This window comes from Aotus nancymaae, unplaced genomic scaffold (assembly GCF_030222135.1).
Source record: "Aotus nancymaae isolate 86718 unplaced genomic scaffold, 86718_ANA_hifiasm-v0.15.2.pri h1tg000011l, whole genome shotgun sequence".
NCBI classification, from domain to species: domain Eukaryota; kingdom Metazoa; phylum Chordata; class Mammalia; order Primates; family Aotidae; genus Aotus; species Aotus nancymaae.
Genome location: NW_026988422.1, coordinates 21,830,544 through 21,857,667, shown reverse-complemented (window position 1 = coordinate 21,857,667; position 27,124 = coordinate 21,830,544). Strand labels below are relative to the sequence as shown.

General features: G+C 32.7%; 1 protein-coding gene across 9 annotated transcripts in view; it reads right to left on the bottom strand.

Annotated features, from left to right (window-relative positions):
- The window catches only part of STXBP5L (syntaxin binding protein 5L), a 440,807-nt gene that overhangs the window by 144,888 nt on the left and 268,795 nt on the right, over positions 1 to 27,124 (bottom strand). For all 9 annotated transcript variants that reach the window (XM_064374676.1, XM_064374677.1, XM_064374680.1 and 6 more), the window contains 7 exons: positions 26,486 to 26,558; positions 20,947 to 21,094; positions 19,951 to 20,018; positions 9,904 to 9,944; positions 6,225 to 6,442; positions 4,070 to 4,239; positions 2,155 to 2,280 (listed from right to left, as the gene is read on the bottom strand). In XM_064374676.1, coding sequence (XP_064230746.1) covers positions 2,155 to 2,280; positions 4,070 to 4,239; positions 6,225 to 6,442; positions 9,904 to 9,944; positions 19,951 to 20,018; positions 20,947 to 21,094; positions 26,486 to 26,558 — 844 coding nt within the window. The remainder of the gene's footprint in view (positions 1 to 2,154; positions 2,281 to 4,069; positions 4,240 to 6,224; positions 6,443 to 9,903; positions 9,945 to 19,950; positions 20,019 to 20,946; positions 21,095 to 26,485; positions 26,559 to 27,124) is intronic.

The window sequence follows — 27,124 nt, the reverse complement described above, 5'->3', positions numbered from 1 at the left end:
AGATTTACAAGAAAAAAACAAACAAGCCCATTCAAAAATGGGCGAAGGATATGAACAGATACTTTACAAAAGAAGACATACATGAGGCCAACAAACATATGAAAAAATGCTCATCAGCACTGGTCATTAGAGAAATGCAAATCAAAACTACATTGAGATACCATCTCACGCCAGTTAGAATGGCCATCATTAAAAAATCTGGAGACAACAGATGCTGGAGAGGATGTGGAGAAATAGGAACACTTTTACACTGTTGGTGGGAGTGTAAATTAGTTCAACCACTGTGGAAGACAGTGTGGCGATTCCTCAAGGACCCAGAAATAGAAATTCCATTTGACCCAGCAATCCCATTACTGGGCATATATCCAAAGGATTATAAATCGTTCTACTATAAGGACACATGCACACGAATGTTCATTGCAGCACAGTTTACAATAGCAAAGACCTGGAACCAGCCCAAATGCCCATCGATGATAGACTGGACAGGAAAAATGTGGCACATATACACCATGGAATATTATGCAGCCATTAAAAACGAGGAGTTCACATCCTTCGTAGGGACATGGATGAACCTGGAAAACATCATTCTCAGCAAACTGACACAAGAACACAAAATCAAACACCACATGTTCTCACTCATAGGCGGGTGTTGAACAAGGAGAACACATGGACACAGGGAGGGGAGCACTATACACGGGGGTCTGTTGGGGGGAGGGAGGATAGCGGGGGGTGGGGAGTTGGGGAGGGATAGCATGGGGAGAAATGCCAGATATAGGTGAAGGGGAGGGAGGCAGCAAATCATACTGCCATGTATGCACCTATGCAACAACCTTGCATGTTTTTCACATGTACCCCAAAACCTAAAATGCAATAAAAAAAAAAAAAATGACACAAATTCAGAGCCATAAAAGACAACAAAAAATAGAGTTGCAAAAAATTCTTTAAAGTAGAAACCATTTTAAACAAAGTCATAAAGCAAACAAAAGCAGGAAAGATCATTGCAAATTACATTAAAGAAAAAGCTAACTTCCCTAATATGTAAACAGTTTTCATGAGTCTCTATGAGGAAGGTCAGCAACTTTATAGACAAATGGACAAAGAATAGAAACAGAATGTCACAAAACAGGAAAAGATGTTCAATTTCACTTAAGGTATAAGAAAATTTTTACTGATATTATATTAACATACTACTCTGAACGAACTGACCAGGATGGAAAGTTTGATTATACGTTGTTGTTAAAAAGGTGGTAGGAAAGTAGACATTCTAAACATTGCTGTTGGGAGTATAGTTTGATACAACCTCTATGCAGGGCTACAATCTAGGAATAAGGATTAACTGAAATTAAATTGCACTTTAATGGGAATAAAATCCAACTTGCAAAAATCTGATGTCTGCTTGAATTATGTTGTTCTGACCCTTCAATATTTTCTTAACCCAGACTGCCAGAGGAAATGCAGATACTTTCTGGAGGAAAATATCATCTAAAATCTCAAATTATAATGTTAATTTCTCAATTAAAACAACCAGAAACACCTAAGATAAAACCAAACAAACTGGCATACATGAACATAATATAATCCAAAACTAAGAAATGTTATATAGACTAGATACTAAATATGGAAGTATCAAACACATACTTAAAGTAACACATTTTTAAAGGCATACATTCAATATGTTCAAAGAAATAAAAGAGTGATAATTTAGAAAGAGAACAGGATGTTTAAAAATAATAAAATGAAAAGTCTAGAACTGAAAAATAAAATAGCTGAAATTGAACTTCATTGGTGGATCTACCATCGGATTAGACACAGTTAAAGAGGGAGTTAGTGAACTCTAAAGGATAAGTTGAAAGTATCCAAAATGAATTATAAAGAGAAAAAAGACAGAATATAAAAACAATAAAGTATAAGTGTAATAAAATCCTAACAATCCCCTACTAACATCAAAATTGGGAACATTATCACAGGTTTGACTTCAAGAAAGAACAAAAAAAACACAAAGTAAATTTAAATTTTTTTTCTTATATATTGTTTAATCTAATAAAAATCCAGGTAAGGGCTTCTTTTCATTTTTAGGACTGAAGCAAGGAACAACTAAAAAAATCAAACATATTAGCTAAATAATACAAATCAGAAAAAAGTTTAATTACTTACATTCCATATGCTGAGCTTACAGCAAGACTAGTAATCTGTTGTGGAGGTTCACCGTCTACCCATACCAATTGAATAACAAGTTCTGCTTGATATCCTGGAGGCATCCGCACCGGCCGTGTCTTAACACTTTAAAAGCAAAAACAATTCTGTTATATAGAGTTTAAATAAACATGGCCAATAATTATCTTGAGAATTTACATAGAATCATGCTACAGAAATATACAATACCAGGCATTGCGGGCACATGTAGATGGAGGTGCCTTCTAGCTTTCTCAAAATACACTGAGCCACTTATGATTGCTTAGTTAATTCTTTAAGTGGACTTCCAGTCAGTTAGGTCCACAACTTTAACTGGCCTTTATCACGTCAATTTTTTTCTTTTGAGATAATTTTATTTTTATTATGTAATTATTTTTCTAATATATGTTACATATATGTCAGTTATAAAGCATAACCATAAAACAAATGACAATTAACCTACCACCCAATGTAAGAGTTCAACATATCTAGCATCTGAATTCCTATTTTCCTTTAAAGCTGTTTCACTGGTAGCCTTCTTTATTCCAACTGATAGCAACTCTTATCCTTTCAGTTATTGAGTTAAAAAACAAAGTTCTTCTTGACTGATATCATTTTCTCATACTTCACAACCAACCAATTATCAAATACTATTGATGCTCCTTTCAAAAATATATCCATTAGGTAAAATTTTATGATGATGTTTCCTCTTTGTAGATTTTCCTCCAAGTAATATTTGCTTATATTTACTTCTTTTTATGTACTTCAAAAGAAAAGTTTTGAGAGGACAATCAATGATTACAAAAGTATAGCATCTGTTATTTGTATGGATTTTGCTCCTAAAATCTTATCTCTAAGTTTTCCATCAGCATATTTGTAAGAAATGATTAAACTAGCTGTCTAAAGTTTTGTATGTGGCAAATGTAGATATGCAGCTCAAAGAAATTCCCTGTTTAGGTTTAATTCTCCAGCCAGCTAACACTAGAAACATTTGGTTTGATGGTATAGAAGCAGGAAATAGTAATTTATACTCTATCACTAAAAATCATAAAAACAATAAAATATTACTATGGGCTTTCTTAACTTTAGGTTTTATTTAACATGATGCAAATCTTTGTTTAGTTTATTAACAAACAACAGTTTCAAAAAAGAAAGATTGTGTAATATACTAGCAATCAGGAGAGAAATTCTTTTTTCTAATATAGTATTCTTGTAGTAGATAGTAAATGATTTTCTTTTTGATTCCAGGAAAGCTAAAAAAATTACATAAACATACTTTTTTAAAAATCATTATTTTTTTTTGGAGACATGGTCTTGCTGTTGTTACCCAGGCTGGAATGCAGTGGCAAGACCATAGCTCACTGCAACCTTAAACTCCTGAGCTAAAGTGATTCTCCCACTTCAGCCTCGCTACTACCTGGGACTACAGTCGTGTACCATCATACCCAGCTAATTTTTTAATTTTTGTAGAGACAGGGTCTTGCTATGTTGCCCAGGCTGGTCTCAAATTCCTAGCCTCAAGCATTCCTCCCACCTCAACCTCCCAAAGTGTTGGGAATATAGGCGTGAGCCATCACACTCCATAAACACACTTTTTCATTTGGAAAGTATCAAGCAAGTGGCCAAGTTTCTGCCCTGCTAAACTTCCCATTCTATCAAAGCCATGTTTTCTTTAGTGTCCTTCTGGAAAGGAAATATATAAATAAGTAAATGAAGGATGAAAATAATTTGCCCTCTTCATAGATATTCAAAGAAAAGACCAGAGTAACCCCTGGAGAATTGTAGATCACTTGACAACAACTTAATAATTAGAGAAAATTAATTTTATTTGTCACAGTTTCAAAGACTTATATGATTAACATGTAAAATTGTTTTAAAATTTGGTAGCAACTCTTACTTGAGGCATGGGATACTGTCCTTTGTTACTCCTTCACTAGCAACAGTGTTAGTGCTCCCGGAAAGACTCCTTGAAGAAGGAAGCTGGGCTGAGAGATCTGGAAATGGAGGACTTGTTTCTGGTTCGGGGGTAATATCTTCAACATCATACTGAAGTCGTACCTCTAATGACTTAAAAAATCAAGTTTAAATTTAATCTAAGTTACAATAATAATCATCAAGTTTTAATTTAATCTGTCATAATAAATAATCACATTAAAATACTTAACGTTTTAGGAATCATTCACAGTTTTTTTCAAATTAACAAGTTCAATTTCAATTTATAGTAAAGTTGAGAAGTATCTCATACTAAGTCAAGTAGTTAATTATATGGACTATTCAATGGCAATCACAAAAATGTAAATTTTTAAACTTCAGAATTAAAAGAAAAATACCTCAGTGAAAGTTTTTATGTAATAAATATAGTTTAAGATATAGTATAAATTACAATTTGACATATAATAACAAAAGGAGAAATTGGTTATGGTTATTCCAATGATAGAAATTAAACTTTTTTCATATACACACACAAATATGTATGTGTGTGTAAAGTGTGTGTGTGTATGAAAAAATTACTTGTTTAAAGCCTTTTAGTATAAAAATTTTTCAAAAGAAATTCCATATTTTTGGTTGATTGTTTTATTACCTTGGTTCTTGTTTAGCTAGATCAGAATTAATTATAAAAAGCATATAATAATGTATATAAGAACAAAGAGGTGACTTTAAAACTTTTTTTAAACTAAAAAAGTTTTAAAACTAAGTGCTTTATAACTGCATTAAATGATTTAATTAGAACTGATTTTATAACATATATTTGCTTTATGATGTAAAAATGAGCATTTTTGAGATTGAAAATAATTACTTACAAAAATGTCATTATGGGAATATTACCAAAATTATTGTCATACTTATTTTAAAACTACAGAAAAACCTCTAGTGGTGGCAATACAGTTACCAATTATTGAATGCTTACTACAGTAAGGACACTATTATAATGTTTTTATACAATCATCACAAGAACCCTATGAAATTGGTATTTGTATAAGTTCATTTTTATTTTCCATTTTTATTTACACAGGGATAATAGAATTATACACATGATAAAACTGAATCATAGCCACATTCTACTATTGACTTATGACTTGCTTAGAGTTACACAGATACTTAATGGGAAAGCCAGAATTAAAACCTAGGTTTATCTGACTCCGATGCCTGGCCTTTTAGCTACTATGCAATAGAAGGGTAATATTAATTTTAGCTGTTGAGGGAAAAACACTTAAAAACATTTCTATAGTAAATAATCTTTATCTTCTGGTAAAATAGGAAAGGTAGAGAAGAACAATTATTTAAAGGCAGCTTCATTTATAATTAATTTATCCCATAAAAATCATCATTATTTTGAATAAGCAGAGTATTTTGAATAAGCATCATTATTTTGAATAAGCAGAGTATTTCCTTGATTTAAAAATTAAGATTAGGTAAGATTGCCCCATAATTAAATCTACCCCATAAAAATGTTGCTACATAGAAAATCATTAAAAATAACCTTATTGTAGCTGAGAAATAATCATTGATGGCAAACAGTTGATGAGAAAATGAAAATTAGATGAACTTAAAAATTAATAAAAGTATAGAACAAAGCCTGCATTAATTTGATTTTTATACATAAATCAATAACAATATGTACAAAACCTATATATTTTATTAGTATATACAGAAGAATATATAGGTATATATTCTACAATATATACATATTTCAAAACATCATGTTGTAGAGTTGACTTATTTTGGCCAGGTAGATGCAACTCACATAACATAAAAAAGAAAAATGAGAAAATTGTGACATGTTTAATTTGTAGCAAGATTAACTTAAAACTAAGTTTGTTTTGATATTGAAAAAAATACCAAGTTTTGATAGAGAACTGTTTGGCCTTTTAAGCCAAATCATTTATTAATATGTTATAGTAAATAACAATAGTAATTTAAAATCCTATGAATTTTATTACTCGTCACATACAGCACACTTGATGAAAACCATACCAAGTAGTAGTCAAATCTATGATAGTGGCTTTCTTTTAGTAACAGTAAGTATGAAAGTTAAATTTTAAATAACTTACCACTATTTCTGTTGTAATTTCATATCTGCTGAATCTATAAATTATGACATATGCAGAGACTCCTGATACACAGAATATTCTGCTCTCTGGACACCAGTAAATCATCTGAATGGCAAATGGATCTTCCTCTACAATTTCACATGTTTGTTTTCCTTCTCCCACCTTCTGTTTTTCAAACACTTTTGAAGTTTTTAGCTTGTACAGCATCTGCAGAGTTACTATAAGACATTGAAGCACAGTTATCTTTTAATTTAAACTTAATTATTAGATATTATTAAAGCTTTTTCAAATATATTTGCTAAACCACAAAAGTAAACCTAAGTAGATAAAGTGAATTATATTTTAACTAGTAAGCATTCAATGCCATGCTTTCATAACAATACAGCAGCTAGGGGGAGAGCACAAGGAAAAAATAAACATTCCTTGAATACACTATATACCAAGGAATATATGGTGGCTTTCTTGTATCAGTCTCAGAAAAGTCTCATGTAGGAAGTATTTTTATCATCATTTATTGATGAAAATATTGGGGCTCAGAAAGTCTAAAATGGGAATACTGAAAATAATTCTTTCCTAGAGGAGACTCCTACATTCTTTATCTCAATTTTCCCCTTTGATTGCTAGAGAGGGTGATGATATTCCTAGAGGGTTTACTCCTCTCAACAAATTTTTAGACACTCCTTGAGATAAGAAACATTGTAATTTATCAGTTAGCAATATTGGGAGTCCAAGAATCTGTAACTATTTGAGAAGGGATCTTTTCTGAGTGGCTCTATGTCAAGAAAGGGTCAGATATAATATCATAAACTGTGTTTGTGAACTGTTTTCAAGAATATTTGGGGGAATATTTTTCCATTAGAGACCATGATGATAGCTCTCTGTAAAAGACCCATGATTCTACAAATAATCCTTCAGTAAAATTTTAAACATCAGGAGTTGTGAGAAAAGTGCATAATCTGAATCTAATAATGAGAAACATTAGTCAAACCAGACTGAAGGAGATTCTATGAAATAACTGGCCTGAACTCCTTAAGAATGTCAGTGTCATAAAATGAAGACTCAGGAACTTTTTTAGATTTTTTTTAAAACTAAGGAGACATGATGACTAAATGCAACAAATGATCCTGGATTTGTTTTTGTTGTAAAAACTTTTAATTTGCAAAAGCTGAATAAAATCCAGAGATTAGATAATAGTGTTGTGTCAGTGTAATCTCCTGGTTTTGAAGACTATATCTGGTTATATAAGTGAATGCCTTTGTTTGTAGGAAATATACAGTGAAGTATTTAGGGGTATGTAATGTTGGACGAACATTGTGTCTCCAATTTACTCTCAAATGGTTAAGTAAAAAAGCTATATGTATATATGCACATGTGTGTGAGAGCAAAATGTATAGAGGGAAGAGAAAGAGTAAGAGAGATAGGGAGAGGGACGGAACAAATGTAGAATACACTGATGTTTGGAGAATCTGGTTGAGAGGTATAAAACATTTCATAGTATTCTTTTTTTTTTTTTTTTTTGCAATTTTTTTGTAAGCTTGAAATTATGTCAAACTAAAATAGTTTTTTAGTTTTATTTATTTATTTTTTAATGCACAAGGGATTGTACTGGGTGCTATAGCCTGGCTTCTGAGGTCAGATAGGGTATCATTCCTATGATTATTTATGTTACATGACAACAGTAAAATGATATTGCAGACATCATTGAGGTTCCTAATTAGTTGACTTTGAGCTAATCAACAAAGAGGTTATTTTTAACAAGTCTAACCTAATCAGATGAACCCCTTAAAAGAGGGACTGAGGCCCTCCCTGAAGGTAGAGACACTCTCTCTTGCTAGCTTTGAAGCAGCAAGCCACCATGAGCTCTGAATGTGCAATAAAATGAAGTCTGCCAACAATTACATAAGCTTGGAAGAGAACCTTGAGTCTCATGAAACCGCAGCCCTAGCCAAGACCTTGATTACAGTCTGGTGAGACCCTGAGCAAAGGACTCAGCTAAGGTATAATCACAATCATAACATGCAGAAACTGAGATAATAAATAGGTATTGTTTTAAGCTGTTAAATTGTGGTAATTTATTATTCAGCAGTAGAAAACTAAGATACATGGTAATATAAACTCAGTTACTCAAATTCACTTTGCTTTATGTATTAGACAGTGTTTCATAGTAAGCAAACTAAGTGATTTTTTTAGACATCCATTAAGTTGGAGATATAACCTTGATTACAGTAAAAATATTAAACATGCTGTGGTCCTTTGCAATTTATATTCTGAATGTGATAAAATATTTTATTTACAAAGTAACTTCTCAAAATATTATTATGCATGTTTAAGGGTGTTATGTACTCTAATAATTAAAGTGTTAAAGTGTCCTCCACATTTTAAATGCCAAAAAATGACTTTGAGGTAGTAGGAAAGGAGCAATGATCACTATGCAATGAATTTTGTTGCAGGAACAAACTCAGGTTTGCATGAAATGATTCATCAACAGAAAATCTATTGGCTTTTGGAGTTTCTCTTTAGGCACTTGCTTTTTACTATGTGAGGTCAGAAGGGGGCTTCAGAATGCATGGGCTTAAATCTTTTAATCCTTTTCTCTTGCTGATAGTTTGCTTGCTTGCTCAAGGAACTCTACCTTGTGGGATAAGAGTGTTGTTAATATTCAACCTTTCCTTCCTCTGCTTTTGTTTATTGCAGTCTTCCTCAGAAGCTATTCATTTCTATTGCTTCAGATATCACTTTTATGCTGCTTCTTCATTGGTTTCCATTTCTATTCTCCCTACCTGCTGTATATTTTTACTTGAATTTTCTGGTGTTACTAAAAAATTCAAAGCTCTCTTATATTCCTTACTTCCAAAAGAGTTACCTACATCTTCCTGTTTACTCATCTTCAGAAACTTAGAATCACTGTTAACTTGTTCTTCATTCCTATTCCTGTCAAAAGTTAACTATCTTCCAAAACTCACACTAAATGTTAACCCCATCAAAATATCTTTCCTGGATCTACCTGGTCCCAGAAAGACTCTCCTATTTCTGATAGCAAATAGAATCTGGGGTACTGCATTTAGAGTTCTTATCATATTGTATTCCCTATAGTTATATATGTGCATTTCTTTATCTTTTCTCATGACTACATTTTTCTGAACGGTATATATGAGTATAATGAAGTCTTAAGTACCTTTTCATGTCTTTCAACGTTGAGCAGAATACCTTACTTATTATTCCTTAAGTTACATAATTCTCAAGAATTTCGTAAGAGTTCTTATACTTATCAAATCATTTGATCTTTGCAGGATGCGGTAGATGAGTGGGGAAGAAAAGTGAAGACTAGAGGGTTAAAAACACTTGGCTAAGGTCACACAGGTAGGAGGTGAAGGTAATTCCTTGAACAGAGTTAATCTGACAAAGTTTGGTACTTTTTATGATGTATCATGCCTCTTGTAGATATAATGGGTTGCTGACAAAGAGTGACTTAGTCTGGTTTACTTTATATTATAGAAGAGAAGTAAATATAATACTTTAAACTGATCTAACAATGTAGGTAATGGATTTTTGTAACAATAGCCATATATGTATGCTAAAAATATATCCAAAATGTTAACTGCCCAAACTAAAAAGTGGTAGCTGGCTATAAGTAAATATTAACCAATTGCTTTCTGTTGTACAGAAACTTGAAACTTACTTGCAGAAGCATCCCAAAATTTTATTGATCCATCTGCATGACTAGATGAGAAATAAATTAGCATTAATTAAAGTATACTAAATAAAAATCATAATCACTCCAAATGTACAAAAACTTGAATTACTGTTAATAAAATTTTGATTCAAAAATACACTTCAATGAAAACTAATGCATACTAAACCATTTCTAAGCTTAAAACAATGGCTCATTTCTTAAACAATATACTAAAATCTAAAGATTAGAAAAAGAACAGTAATTCCTTAGACTTTACTGTAAAAGATTATATGTGTAATAAAGAGCAATGAAAAATGGCCTGTGGGAAGTGAACAACATATTTTCATGTAAAATTATTTATATTCAGTAAAAAAGATAATTTTGATATTACTATAAATATGAATTGAATATCATAGCAAAATTAAAGTTAAGTTTCAAAATATAAAAGTAAATCACCAAATATACCTAGAGTTGCATAATCATTTGGTAATAATAAAATGTCAATTCTATAAAAATTCATCTAGAAAATAGAGGAGGATAAAATACTTCCCTCTTCTTCAATACTTCAATACGTTTGATGAAGTCAGCATTACCCTGATACCAAAACCAGATAAAAACATTACAAGAAAAGAAAATTACAAACCGATATTCCTCATGTGAATAGGCATAAAAATTGTCAACAAAATATTAACAATGGAAATCAAGTAATATATAGAAAGGATAATACATCATGACTGGGTTTTCTTAGGAATGTAAACCAATTAAACATTTAAAAAAATCAACTACCACATTAAAATTCACCATATTGACAGATTACAAAAGAAAAGTCATATAGTCATCTCAATAAATGCAGAAAAAGCATTTGACAAGATTTATCATTCATTCATAAAAAACTTTCAATAAACTAGGAACAGAGGAACTTCTATAACCAGATAAAAGACGTGTAGGAGCAAACTACAGATATCTACTAACAAACCTAACAGTGAAAGATTGAATGTTTTTCCCTAAGATCAGGAACAAAGCAAAAAAAATATGTTCACCCTCACCATTCTTATTCAACATCTTATTGGAGGTGGTAACCACTGCCATAGGGAAGAAAAATAAATAAAAGGCATACAGACTAAAAGAGAAGAAACAAAATTGTTTCTATTTGCAGATTATATGGCTATGTAGAAAATCCCAGAGATTCTACAAAAAGGATACTGGATTTCATAAACGAGCGGCACAATTGTAAGACACAATATCAACATACAAAAATCAATTGTATTTCCATTGAATAGCAATAGACATTTGGAAATTTAAGCAACAACATATTACTACTTACAACAGTGCCAAAACCAAAAAAAGATAAAATCTAACATAATTTGTGCCAGATCTGTATGCTGAAAATTATAAGATGTTGACCAAAAAATAAGGCATTAATAAAAGGAGATGTAAAACATATTATTGAAAATTGTATGACTTCTTAGATATTTATGCCCTTAAATAACATATAAATTCAATGTAATCACAAATATGGTAAAACAATGTGTTTTGTAGAAATAAACAAACTGATGGCCATACTGCACAAAGCAATGTACAGATTCATCACTATTGCTATCAAACTGCCAACATCATTCCTCACAGAATTAGAAAAAATTATTCTGAAATTCATATGAAACCAAAAAAGCCAGAATAGCCAAAGTAATCCTAAACAAAAAGAACAAAGCAGGAGGCATCACACTACTCAACTTCAAACTATTCTATACTTGGCTACAGTAAACAAAACAGCATGGTATTGGTACAAAAACAGACACATAGACCAATGGAACAGAAGAGAAAACTCAGAAATAAAGCCTCACACCTACAACCATTTGAGCTTTGACAAGGCTGACAAAAACAAATAATGAGAAAAGAACTCCTTGTTCAATAAGTGGTGCCAGGATAACTGGCCCTTACTTTTCACCACATACAAAATTAACTCAAGATGGATTAAAGATTTAAATGTAAGACCTCAAACTACTAAAATCCTAGAAGAAAACCTAAGAAATAGCCTTCTTGTTATCAGCCTTGGCAAATAACTCATGGCCAACCCCTCCAAAACAATTGTGACAAAACCAAAAATTGACATGTAAGAACTAATTAAACTCAAGAGTTCTGTGCGGCAAAAGAAATTCTCAACAGATGAAACATACAACCTACATAATGGGAAAAAATATTTACAAACTATGCATCTGACAAATATCCAATATTAAGAATCTGTGAGGAACTTGAACAAACCAAAAAACAAACAGATAACCCTATTAAAAGGTGGGCAAAAGATATGAAGAGACACTTCTCAAAAGAAGATATACAAGCAGCCAACAAACATATGAAAAAGTGCTCATCATCACTAATCATCAGAGAAATGAAAATCAAAACACAACAGGATACCATCTTACAACAGTCAGTACGGCTATTATTAAAAAGTCAAATAGTAACAGATGCTTGCCAGATGGCAGATAAGAGGGAATGCTTTAACCCTGTTGGTGGGAATGTAAATTAGTTAAACCACTGCTGAAAGTAGAAAGCAGTAGGGAGATTTCTCAAAGAACTTAAAATAAAGCTACCATTGACCCAGCAATCAATCCCATTACTGGGTATATAACCAAAGCAATATAAATCATTATACCTAAAAGGCACATGCACTCATATGTTCATTGCCATGCTATTTACAATATAGCACATGGAATCAACCTAGGTGCCCAACAACAGTGGATTGGATAAAGAAAATATGGTACATATATACCATAAAATACTACACAGCCATAAAAAAGAATGAAATCACATCCTCTGCAGAAATATGGATGGAGCTGGAGGCTATAATCCTAAGTGAGCCAGAGCACGAATAGAAAACTAAATACCACATGTTCTCACATATAACTGGGAGCTAAACACATAAACACAGAAAGAATAGACACTGCAGACTACTAGAGTGGGGAGGGAAGGGAGAGATGTGGGTTGAAAACTACCTATTAGGTACTATGCTCACTACCTGTGTCCAGTATGCCCATGTAACGATCTTATATCCCTGAATCTAAAATAAAAGCTGAAATTATTTTTTTAACAGAAAAGTAAAGAAATTAGAATAGCCAAAGAAATTTTGAAAAATAAAAACAAAGTTGGAGAACTCAAACTACACAAGGTTTAAGTCTCACCCTAAAGCTACAATAAAATGTTCGTGCTGGTGAAAAACAGACACATATATCAATGAAACATAGTAGAGAGTCCATAAATACAACCATATGTATATGGTCAACTGATTTTTTTTTTTTTGAGAGAGGGTTAGTCACTGAGTGGCTTACTCTACTTTGTTAATAGCTTTATTGAGATATAATTTACATAACTATAAAATTCACCCATTGTGAGTGTACAGTTTGATAATTTTTAGTAAATTTACACAGTTGTCACATTGACATCATCATCCAGTTTTAGAACATTTCCATCATCCCAAAAAGTTACCTCATGGCAATATACAACCCTCTTTCCCATCCCCAGTAGATTCACAATTATCTACTTTCTGCCTATGTAGATTCTTTTTTTCTTAGAATTTTTATATAAGTGGAACCTATCTACTGTTTTATGTTTGCATCTTTCACTTAGCATGTTTTTGAGGATAATCTTTCTTACATGTATGAATAATTTGTTTCTTTTTATTGCTAAATACTCTATTTATCCCTTCACCAAATCATCTGGGTTATTTTCAGTTTTTGATTATTACAAATAAAGATGCTACGAATGAATTCATATGTTTACGTACTCTAATTATACATTAACTCGATATTTTTAAACTTTATTACTAAAAAATTCTGCAGCATGTTGGTCTGAGACTCTATATACCCCAACAAACTTTAATTCTATTTTATTTTTCATGTAATATTTTATATGAAAATAACAATGTATGTAACATAGATTTAATATACAGAATATAATCATATTGAAACTACTCAACCAAAGAACTAACATTACTAATAATGTGCATCTACAGATGTGTGGCCTAACAGAGCAGTCCCCAACCTTTTTGGCACCAGGGACTAGTTTTGTGGAAGACAAAATTTTTCTACAGACAGGGGGTGGTGAGAGATGGATTCTGGATGAAACTGTTCCACCTCAGATTATCAGGCATTAGTTAGATTCTCATAAGAAGCATGCAACCTAGATCTCTTGCATGTGTGGTTCACAATAGGGTTTGCACTCTTATGAGAATCTAATGCTGTCCCTCATCTGACAGGAGGCAGAGCTCATGAAATAATGCTCACTCACCTGACACTCACCTCCTTCTGTGTGGCCTAGTTCCTAAGAGGCCATAGACTAGTACTGGTCTGCAGTCTGAGGGTTGTGAACTCCTGACCTAACATGTTACTTATCCTGGAACAGGGTCCATGTGTGCTTAAGCAGATTATTTTTCTCCTATTGATAGGTGTAGTGTTTTGTATCTCTGTTAGGCCCAATTGGTCTATAGTGTTTTTCAAATACTCTGTTTCCTTCTTGATCTTTTGTCTAGTTGATCTATTCATTATTGAAAATGTGGTATTGAAATATAGCTACTATGTTATTCTGTTTCTTTCTTGACTTTTGTCAGTTTGCTTCATATATGATTGTGCTCTGTTGTTACTTTCATATGTATTTGTACTTTTTATATCTTTCTGTTGGATTGACTCTTATTATTAGGTAATGTCTTTCTTTGTTCCTTGTGAGTTATTGACTTAAAGTCCAATATAAATGTGTTCATCTTGTTCTATTTTGGTTACAATTTGCATGGTATATATTTTTCTATCCTTTTATTTTCAACCTGTGTGTGTCCTTAAATCTAAAGTGAGTTTCCTGGAGACAGTATATAGTTCTACTTTTTTCAATCAAGCCACTCTATGTCTTTTGATTGGGGATTTTAATCCATTTACATTTAATGTAATTATTGGTATAGAAGGACTTACAAATGCCATTTTATTATTTTCTATATGTTATGTGGTTATTTTGACCTTCCATTCTTCTCTTGCTGGCTTCCTTTGTGTTTTGTTTTGTTTTGTTTTGTTTTAGTGACATACTTTTATTCCTTTCTCATTTTCTTTTGTGCACCTTCTATAGGCATTTTCTTTGTGTTTACCATTGGGATTACATAAAATATCTTCTAGTTATACCACTATTTTAAACTAATAACAACTTTACATAGAAAAAAAATCTACTCCTTTACATTGACCCTCTCTTCATGTTACTGTCACAAATTACATATTTTTATATTTTGCATCTATCATCATAGTTTTACAGTAATTTTATGTTTTTATATTTTAAATTCTATGCCAGAAATCAAAGTGATTTATCCACCACCATTACAGTATTATAATATTCTATATTTTGTCTATAAACTTAACTTTACCAGAGAGCTTTTAAGTTTTTGTATGCTTTGGTGTTGTTTTCTAGTGTGTTTGTTTCAACTGAAATAACTCTCAGAAATTCATGTAAGACAAGGCTAGTGGTGATGAACTCCTTCAGTTTTTGTTTATATAGTGAATCTCTATTTCTCCTTCATTTTTGAAGTTGGTTATGCCAAATATAGTATTTTAGGTTGGTGAGTTGTTTTCTTTTTTCTTTTGGCACTTTGAGTATATCATCCCACTCCCGTCTAGTCTGCCATGCTTCAGCTAAAAAACCTGCTGACAATCTTATGGGGATTTCCTTGCAGGTGATAAAAACTTTTCTTCTTGATGCTTTCAAGATTTTCTTTTTGTCTTTGACCTTTGATGGTTTGATTATAATGTGTCTATGAGCTTCTTTGGATTCATATTATTGGACTTATTTAAGCTTCTTGAATTTGAATTTCCATTTCTTTCTTCCAATTTAGGAAATTTTTGGCCATTATTTCTTCAAGCAAGCTCTCCACTCCTCTCAGTCTCATTCTCATTCTCTCTCTTCCCCTTCTTAAATTCACATAATGTATACATCAGTCCACTTGAAAGTGTTTGTAAGGCTCTTAGGACCTCTTCTTTTTGTTCCTCTGACTCAATAATTTCAAGTGACCTACCTTCCAGTTCATGGACTCTTTCTTTTGCTTGGCCAAGTCTGTTGTTGATATTCTCTAATGAATTTTTCAAATCAATTATCATATTATCATATTCTTCAGATCTAGAAGTGTTTCTTTTTAATAATTTTGAACTCTGTCGATACTCTCATTTTGTTCATGTATCATTTCCCTAATTTCATTTAGTTTTCTATTTGTATTCTTTAATATATTGAGTTTTTAAAAGATGATTATTTTGAACTCTTTGTTAGGTAATACACAGATTTCTGTTTCTTTAAACCTTTTCCCATTTAGATTAAAAAAGTGCAGCTCACTTCTAGTGCTCCTTTAATTTTACATATACATGCTTTTTGAGGATGAAGCAAATCTGACTGGTTTTCAATATGAAAATAAAATATGAAAACTGTTCTTGGAGTTATTTCTAAACAAAACTAACATCAGAATAATCTGTTTCAGAAAAATCAAATTCATCAAATGATTCCTTGGCCAACAACTGTACAAAAATGATGTTAACATCATACATAGGAATGCTATGTTTTTTAGGATATGACATTTTCAGTTATCGAGAATTACTATATTTTGTAAATGGAAATATCACTACTAAAACCAGAATGTTATAAATAGAATGATTTTTTTTGTTTCCAAAGTCAACATACTAGAATGATGCAAAAATAATAATAAAAGTGAGATATTTTGAGGCAAAGTTATCTTGGCATAAATGTTATAGCTGCAAGTGCTGCCAGTGAGTATTCTTGGGGCAAATGGGGAAAAGGTAAAATCAGTTACTGGATTTTTTATCTTTTGGTCTCTTTTATTAGGCCATGTTTCCCTGTCTCTTTGTATGCTTTACTTTTGTTGAATTTAACGTGAAAAAGTTGTCACATCCTTATGGACTGACTTTGTACAGAGGATATTCTTCATAAATCAGCCCAGGTAGAGATTCTAAGAGCCTCTCAAACCTTTCACGAGAATTTGTCTTCTCTGGGCTTGTGCATGTAATTCCTAACTAGTGAAGCTTTCCAGTTTCTTTTTTAGGAACTTGTAGTATCTTATTGCCTCTTGTATCTGTCTGGAATACTAGGTTCTCTGATGTTACAAGCCACTGAAATATATTTTGCTCTCAGTGGCACTCAGGTATGCAGAGTATGCCAGTTCTCTATCAGATGATACAGAGACTGGTCTCTTGAGCAGCCACTGTAAATCTAGAACATTGGGTATATGTGCCACTCTTCTCTTTCCATCACAATGAAGCCATGAGTTGCACTTTTACTCCTAATTGTGAGCTGTGCCAGCTTGGAAAAAGGACTGATATGATTGAAATGCTTTTTTTTTTTTTCTGAGACAGAGTCTTGCTGTGTCACCCAGGATGGAGTGCAGTGGTGCGATCTCAGCTCACTGCAACGTTTGCCTCCAACTTTTGCCTCAAGTAATTCTGCCTCACCTTCCCAAGTAGTTGGGACTACAGGCACATGACACCATGCCCGGCTAAGTTTTTGTATTTTTAGTAGAGACGGGGTTTTACCGTGTTAGCCAGTATGGTCTCGATCTCCTGAACTTGTGATCCACCCACCTCAGCCTCCCAAAGTGCTGGGATTACAGGCATGAGCCACTGCACCTGGCTGCCATTGCTTTTCTTACCCATTTCAATGTGAACATTCTCAGTTTTGACCTTGTCTGGGGTACTGTGACTTCCTAAATGGTTTCTGAAGTTGTCATGTCTTTTTGGACCATATATTGTTGTAAAGTGAGTGTGTCTGTGGAGAACAAGATCTAGGGCTTCTTATTCTGTCACCTTGTTGATATCACTCTCCATTAATTCTTTTTTATAGATTTTTTTCCGTCTTTTTACTTTCAAATTATCTATGCTGTTATATTTGAAGTGAGTGTATTGCAGATAGCATATAGTTAGGGATTCAGAATATCATATAATTTTTTTCCTGCTTTTCCTGTTTCCTCTTTTTTTGCCTTCCTGTTACTTGAATTATTACAGTGCTCCCATTTTGATGTGTCAGTAGTGTTTCTAAGTGTACCTCTGCATAATTTTTAAAAAGTTTTTTTTAGGCATTACATTGTATCACAACTTATATTCCACCAGTGTCATCCTATTACCAGTTCAAGAAATATATAAAAGCCTTAACACCTTTTACATTTTTGTACCCTTTCCCATTTATAATTGTGTTAAATATTTCCTCTAAATACATTTAGAACCATCCCAGACAATGTGATTATAGTAACATCAGACACTGTTACTATAATCTTTGCTTCAACCATAAAATATGCTTTTAAAAATAAAAGACATGAAAAGCCTATTTTATTTATCCATACTTTTGTTTCTGCATTATTTCTTCCTTATTGATGAACCAAGATTCCTTCTTTTTTTTCATTTCCTTTCTGTGTAGGGAACTTCCTTTATATACTTTTTAAGGGTTGATTTGGTGCTGACAAATTCTTAGTTTATTTCATCTGAAAACGATGGATTTTGATCTTAATTTTGCCTTAATTCTTGAAGGATATTTTCATTGGGTATAGGATTCAGAGTTGATAGATCTTCTCTTTCAGTACTACAAAAATATTCATTTTCCTTTTGGCAGGCAGGGTTTCTGATGAAAAATCTGCTGTCATTCAAATTGGTTTGGCCATATAGGTTAGATGTCATTTCTCTATTGTGGCTTTCAATATTTTTTTTATTTTAGTATTTACTATTCAGAAGTTTGATGATAATGTATATTGGTATAGATTTATTGGGGTTTGCTCAGCTTCTGGAATCTGAAAGTTGATATGGTTTTGCTAAATTTGATAAGTTTTCAGCCATTATTTCCTCAATACTTTTCAGTCCCACCCTCTTTCTTCTCTCCTTCCTCATTTATTTCTGTTGACACAGGAAAGGGGATTGGGAGTGGTAGCTACTCATTACTGCTGGGCAGCGCTGAGAATTCTGGCTCCCCACTGACACCACAGGGTAGGGGTTTCACCTAGCATGGTGCAAAGCCCCAGCTCCCTATTCTGCTTTATCTGACACTCTGCGGAAGTTGGGGTACCTAGTTATACCCTGATAAGGGTGAAAATCTAAACTCTTCACTTGGCCTTTACTGGAGTGAGTTGGGGTGGGGCCACAGTTGTGTGTGTGTGGGAGGAAGGGGTGTGCATGTGTGTGTGTGAGTGAGAGAGTGTGTTGTCAAACCCAAGTAGAAAGATTATTTTCTAAATGTTTTCTGTCTTGATACACTGCCCCTTTCTTCATCCCATGGTTAAAGAGAGCTAGATTTTTTTGGGATTTTTCATCCCAACACAGTTCTATGTTACTAACTTCTTTAGCTCTAATTCTTGGATATATGAGGCAGAAAGAAAAGAAGTCAGTTAGGGAACTGATTTCCATGCTATTCTTTAAGACGTAGGAGTCCTACCTGGTCTGACACTTCACATTTCCCAGTCATCTTACGTTTGTCTTACACATAATATCCAGAGTTTTTAGTTGTTTAGTGGGAAGAATAGGAAAAAGTATATTTACTCTATTTTCCCATTAGGAGATCCCTTATTATCTTTGAAATCTTATATTTATAATTAGCTATGTCTCTATTTTTTTCCTAACATTAAAATATCAAGTGGGTTGTCAAACAAAGAAGTGTTATTTCTGGTGCTGTAAATTTTGAGGAATATTTAAAATAACCACCTTGTACAGTTACAAAGCAGTGATTCCTGAATTTGGCAAAAATAGATAAATGTTTGTAAACGCCTTTGTAAAGCTAATATTCTGTGATTTCCAATGAAGACTAATATCTCAAGACTTCCCCTTTTGACATTCTCCTGGTAATACAATCTATGCTTCTTTGTTATGATGATTGCAATGGTTTGATTATATTTTCTGTCAAGATTAGAATCTTTGGATAGAAGCTATTTCTTATGTTTTTACTTTTACTTAAACTATTATTCTGCAGAGAATACAATTATGGAAAAGTATCAAGACTCAGTAAACATCTTTTTGCTGATGAACTAATAACTCACAAAACACATCTACTTACCCAGTAATAATAATTTCTGGATATGTTTGTGCTCCAAGGTTCCAAGCTCCTCCACTAATTGGCCACTCCTAAATAGATTATCCAGAAAGTATATATATATATATATATATATATATATATATATAGTTCAAATTGCTTAGATTTTAGTTTAAATGACTTAGAAATTTAAAATGAAAATATCTTAAAATGATAAAAATTTCACTTAAACATAAATAACTGTAAACTAATCAAGAATGAAGTGTGTAGCTTTTAATTATTTCATTGAACAAACACCTCTAAACATACAATTCCATCTCCCTTAAAAATATAGATTTTAACCAATCTTAACATTTATATAAACAAATCAAAGAAGTATTTTTAATTGTACAAATACAGTGTTGCTACATGTGTCATATAGTTTGTATACCACCAAACTACCGTGGTGTCATTTAACATAGAATCTATGTAAATAGCATCTCTCGAAGTTGTCCATACCAACAGCCCTGGGAAAATAACAGAAATCATAATAGATAATCTGTTACAATTGTAAATATTTGAATCTTGTAATTAACTATAACAAAAATTCTAAAATGTTATTTAACAAATGACTTTTAATAATGTGTCCTAAACCATTAATTTAATTATAAACTAAGAAGACCCGAGTCTTTTTATTTTCTTAAAGCATAATCTTTCATCTAAAATAAAGGTTACATCTTATGACTCAAATATATATTAAAGTACATACTTAGTATATAAATATATATAATAGATAAGTATACTTAGTATATAATTATACATCTAGTATATAAGAAATTTATATTTCTATAGGCTTAAAGCTATGTAGCATTTAGGAAATTTGAATTTAAGAAGTTATGTCTTTAATAGATGTTGGCTTATAACTTAAAAAGAATTTAGTTCAAGTCCTCCTATATGGAATGTCAGAAAATAAAGCAGTGGGAAAAAGTATAACCATGTGATATGAATACAAGAAAACTTATTTATAATTTCTACTTTTACCTTATTACTGTATCCTTGTTTTTTATGCTTGACTCCTATAGAATACAGTACTAGAATCAAATCCGGAGGACAATCAGCAAAGTATGCTGTGCATGTAACTGGTGATTCATGAATGTCCATGGGATATGGATTTTCAAAGATTGGAAAACTAATAGATAAAGACAACATATCAGTGTTATTTTACAAAGATAAAATAAAAAATAATTTTGATAAAGCCCTAAAATGTCTCTAAATATTTACTAAAAATTTCACTTGTTTTTTTCAGTATCATAAAACAAGGATTGTATGAATAAAAATGCTCTTTTTATGATAGTAATTTATAAAATGTAATATTAATGCTAGTAAAATTTTACTCAAACTCAAAATTTACTTCTCATAATTCCAACATTCCACAGTGGCATGCTTTGCTAATATAGATACAACGAATTCTATTAATCTGAAACTATTATATAACAAGTTGACTTAGTTAATTCATTAAAACTTATATAAACTAAGCACTTTACCTACATACAATGGTAAATATTTATTTAGTATCCTTATGAATATTAATATATAAGTAAATTTTGACTTTTTTCAATGGGAGTGCTATGGTTTGGATGTTTGCCCCCTCCAAACCTCATCTTCAAATTTAGTCTCCAGTGTTGGAGGTGGAGCCTAATGAGAAGTGTTTGGCTTATGGGGGCAGATCCCTCATGAATTGATTAATATCCTGTCTTGGAGATGAATGAGCTCTCCCTTTTTGTTCCTTTGAGAGCTGGTTGTTAAAAAGAGCCTGGAGCCTCCTCCTTCTCTGTAGTTTCTTCTTTCATCACGTAATCTCTGCACACACCAATTCAGCTCCCCTTCACTTTTCACCATGAGAGAAAACAGCTGAGGTTCTCACCACATACAGATGCCCAATCTTGTAAACAAAATAAACTTTAAAAAAATAAATAAATAAATTACCAGCTTCAGGTATTCCTTTATAGCAACACAAAACAGAGTAAAACAGAAAATTAGTACTGAGGGGCGGGTGTTGTTATAAAGATACCTGAAATTGTGGAAGCACTTTTGAAATGAGTGATAGACAAAGGTTGGAGAAGTTTGGAGAGCTCAGAAGAAGATAAAAAGATAAGGGAAAGTTTGGAACTTCTTAGAGACTGGTTAAGTAGTTGTGATCAAAATACTGACAGAAATGTAGGCAGAAAAGGCCATGTTGATGAGGTCTCAGACAGAAATTAGGAACTTACTGGGAACTGTAGCAAAGATCCCCATTGTTGTACTATAGCAAGGAATCTGGTTGCACTGGTGCACTGTAGCAAAAATTTGGCTGCACTGTGGAGGTTTAACCTTAAGAATGATGACCTAGAGTATCTGACAGAAAAATATTCTAAGCAGCAAAGTGCTCAATAAGTGGCATTGTTACTTTTAACTGCTTACACTAAATTATGTCCACAGTGGAATCACCTAAAAGAAAAATTTATAATTAAAAGGGAAACAGAGCATTAACATCTGAAAAATTTGCAGCCTGGCCATGTGGTAGAAAAGAAGAGTGTTTTCAGGGAGAAATACAAGCAACTACTTGCTAAAGAGATTAGCATGACCAGTAAGGGAGCAAAGTACTAACAGTCAAGACAATAGAAGAAAGGCATTTCAGAAATCTTTGAGGCCACCTATCCCATCACAGTCCCAGGAGCCTAGGAGAACAGAACAGTTTTGGGGGAGAGGCCCAGGGGACCACTGCCCTGTGCTCCTTTGGGATGCTGTTCCTTACATCCCTACAACTCCAGCTCCCACTGTGGCTCAAATGGCGCCAGCTACTACTGGGGTTGCTGCTCCAGAGGGCACAAGCCATAAGCCTTGGTGGCATCCACATGGTGTTAAGTCTACAGGCACCCAGAACACAAGAGCCATGGAGGCTTGGCAGCTATCCCCTGGATTTCAGAGAACATATCAAAAAGCCTGGGTGCCTAGGCTGAAACCTGCCACATAGGCAAAGCCACCAGCAGTGTGCAACCTCAATCTGGAAAAGCCTTAGATATTCAACTCCAACATATTAAAGCAGCCACATGGGCTGTGTGCAGCAAAAACATGGAGACAGGGCTGCCAAGGCCTTGGGAGCCCACCCCTTGCACCAGTGCTCCTGGGATACAGGACATGGAGTCAAAGAAGATTATTTTGGAGCTTTAAGTTTAATATATACTCTGCCATGTTTTAAAGCTGCATGGGACTTGCTATGCTTTTATACTGGAATGGAAATGTTTACCAGCACCTATACAACCATTGTTACCTTAGAAGTAAAGAACTTGTTTAATGTTTTATAGGCTTACAGCTGGAAATAACTTACTTTGAGTCTCAGATGAGACTTTGGACTTTGAACTTTTGACTGGATGTTAAAATGAATTAAGACTTTTGAGACTATTGGAAAGGAATGATTGCATCTTATATGTGAAGACATGAGTTTTGGGGACTTGGGAAGAATGCTATGATTGAGATGTTTTTTCCCTTCACAGGGGCAGATTCTTCATGGATAGATTAATGTCTTCCCTCAGGGATGAGTTCCCACTCTTAGTTCCCTTGAGAGCTGATGGTTTAAAAGAGCCTGAAATCTGTCCCATCTCTCTCTTGCTTTCTTCTCACCATGTGATTTCTGCACATTCTGACTTCCCTTCACCTTCTGCCATGAGTAGAAACAGCCTGAGACCCTCAACAGATGCAGACACCTAACCTTGGACTTTCCAGATATCAGAATTGTGAGCTAAACAAAACATTTTTCTTCATAAATCATCTAGCCTTGAGGATTCTTTTAGAATAATATAAAAAGGACTGAGGCAAAGAGGTAATATATAGGAAACTTTAAATTTTTTGCAGGTATAATGGAAAGATGTGTGTCATAGTTAGGTTTGTGTGTATGTGACTGTGTATATCTTAAAGATAATTTCTTACATAAACCAGAGAACATAGTTGGAATGAAGACTTATGGACATAATAAATTTCATATTCTCAAACCTACTATAACTTAAAAAGGAAATAAGTATAGAATCAAATTTAAAATTCCTGTAACTACTTAGAACATCATATGTACCAGGCACTGTACTAAGAGGAAATCAGTATTATTCTATGCTATATCTGTTCCAAGTCTGTGTCATCACATAATTTCTGACACAATGTGTTTTTTTAAGGATAGGAGGTAGCTGTTACAGATACAATTTTCTATTTGCTGTTGCTTAGAGAGTGCCATATTATTATATTTTTCGCCATGTTATGAGAAACTTAATTTAAAAATTAGGGATTTAGTCCAATCTCCAGAGAATATGGTGTATATGCGTGTGTGTGTGTGTGTGTATGTGTGTGTGTGCGTGTGTGTTTTGGCAGGAGTTCTCTTTCTACCAATCTGAAATATTGCAGACAGTATCTCAAATAAGAATAGTTATATATGCAAAATCAGGTTAAAGAAACAACTCATGTTTAGTTAAGTGACAAGTAGGTTAAACTAGATGTACCAGAGGTTAAACTAGATATATCAGAGATTCTCTGATTCAGAGTAGAAATTATTAACATTCCTAAGATTAAAGAGTTGTAAGATTAGTGTCTTCTCTGCCCCTAAGATCCTGGTCTTCTGTGTTGTCTGCTGTCGTAGTGCAAATGGATCCCCTTGAAGACCAGGCCTACAATTTAGAATTTGATAATAGCAAGAGGTAACAATAATAGGCTCCTGACAAAGTGAAATATCATGAAAAATGTCTGAGAAAAATTATTTTAGTACATTGGCAAGATTAGGCAAAAAGATACTAAAGGAAAAATAACTAAATTTACTACAGGAATTTAGACATAAAAGTATAACTGATTATTGTGAAAACAGAAATGAAGATATGAATCCAAGAAATCAAGAATAGAAATAATTTGTAAACCCTAATGTTTGCCTTTGTGTTGGGGATCAAATGACAAAGATACAACTTGTTTGACATTCAACATACCTGAGAGGTAACCATTTGGAGGGAAAGAGAACATATTTGGTTTTTGACATGTTAAATTTCCTGTAATAGCCAATGAACTGGGAATGCCACAGAGAGTTTAATACATGTTAAAGATGGTAAAATGTTAGATAAAAACCTGTAAACAAAATGTTAATTCACATACTTATATAGGGTAATGAAAAGCACAAGAATGTATGTACACATAAAATGGTAACTTTTCTGTTATGCATACTCTATTAGAATAAAACAAAATTTAAATGAAAGAATATATACTAAAGAAAATGTACATGAAAGGTAAAGTATAATGGGCCTGCAAGGATGTTAGATACTTAGACTAAGTATGACTAACCAACAAATATGATGTAGAAAGAAGAGTTGAGTATCAATGAGATCAGAAGAGTATATTTTAATAAGACTTATGTTAAAACTTCTTATAGGAATAAACACAAATCCTTACATCTACACAAAATGTGTAATGTTGATAAATAGGGCAGCCAAGCAGAATTCCCAGTTATGATGATTTTATGGCCCAAATCCTACATCCCTTTCAAAATACTGAGAATAATATTTGCAAATTAGTATGAGGAAGAACCCTGGATCTCATATTTACAAATGATGTGGAAAGTAGAATTCAGACCGATTTATTCAACAAGAATTTATTAAGAGCCTACTCTATGTGGAGACAGAGCCCCTCCTTCATGGAGTCTACAGCCTAGTGAGGAGACAATCTTTAAACAATAGCAAATAGAAAATTGTATCTGTGTCAAAAGCTATGAAGAGAGAAATGTGGGGACTATGAGAGCCCACACTAGAATATGTGACCAAATTATATAGTTAATGAAATATTTTTTTAAATAAGGAAGTGATACCTGGCTTGAGAATATTACAGAGAAGATGTTAATAAGGAGAAAAAAATGAAGGGAAAGTTATTCCAGGCAGAGGAGAGACAACTTACAAAATTGTGCCATAAATATAAGAGGCTAAAAGATCAGTAGGTGAAGAACATATAATGATGGAAATCAGTTTCATGCTATTACCATTATAATAAAAATGTATAGTTGGAAAATTTTTATGGACAACATAAAAGAGTGAGACCACCACTATAATAGCAGTATTCTACACTTGTTTCAATTGCCTGTAACATAATGAAAAAAAAATGTAAAAGAAGGCTCCTGTCTTCTCTACCCCTGACAGGATCCTGGTCTTCTGTGGTGTTTGCTGCTGTAGTGCAATAATACTTTTATCATGTGTCATTTTCCATTACTCAGCTATCACACTGTAGAAGTTTTCATAATGATAGCTTTTCTTTAAGGAAACAACAGAAATGTGATCAATTTCATGTGTCCTGAGTCGGCAGTGCTTCTGTCCAAACATCAGGTGCTGATGCCTTTAAGTTGTCTTACAATTTTCTCAGTGTTTCCAAATTCTCCTGGTTTCATTTTCACCATTAAATCAAAGTACATTTCTGTAATTCTAGCAAACCAATATTCACACAAAGAATATTTCCTATCTAAAGAATACAAATGCCAATTATCTAAAATAAATAGAGTTTAAAAGTGTTAATCTGTATATGGATAACTTACTTGCTTTGTGTCAGATCAACTACAATAAGATCTTTCTCCAGAAGTACTACAACAGCATAGGGTTCTTGAAATTCTACAAGTAAAAATAAAAAATGAAAAGTTTTCATATTGAATATTTTATAAAATCAGCAAAATTGCATTCCTTTTATCTCTATACAAATATTATTTAAATGATGTGAGAAGACCAAACTGTGAGCCAAAGTAAGATGTAACAAAGAGCACTTAAAAATATGCTGTTTCTCAAATTTAATATTAAGATCACTAAAAAGAACAAGAAAAAATTAAAAGTAGCATAGTATAGAGTTAAATATATCTCAATAATTATGGAGTGGTGATAATATTGGATTATGTGAAGACAGTGAATCTGTCACCTGATCTCACAAACATTTATCTTATTCTTCCATACCTTTGTATTTTAGATCTGATATTATGCCTACAAGAAAATGTACTCAGGGAATAGTATCTCTGCTTCTCTGGGATATGACATATATTTACATCGGTATAAGAACACTGCTTATAATTAAAAGTTTACTTTCAATTCAATGTAATTTGAAATATATTTATAGGTTGTGTAACCACATCAGATCAATCCAGTTCAACTTTTACATAACAAAGCTCTTCAGTTGCCATGGACACCCA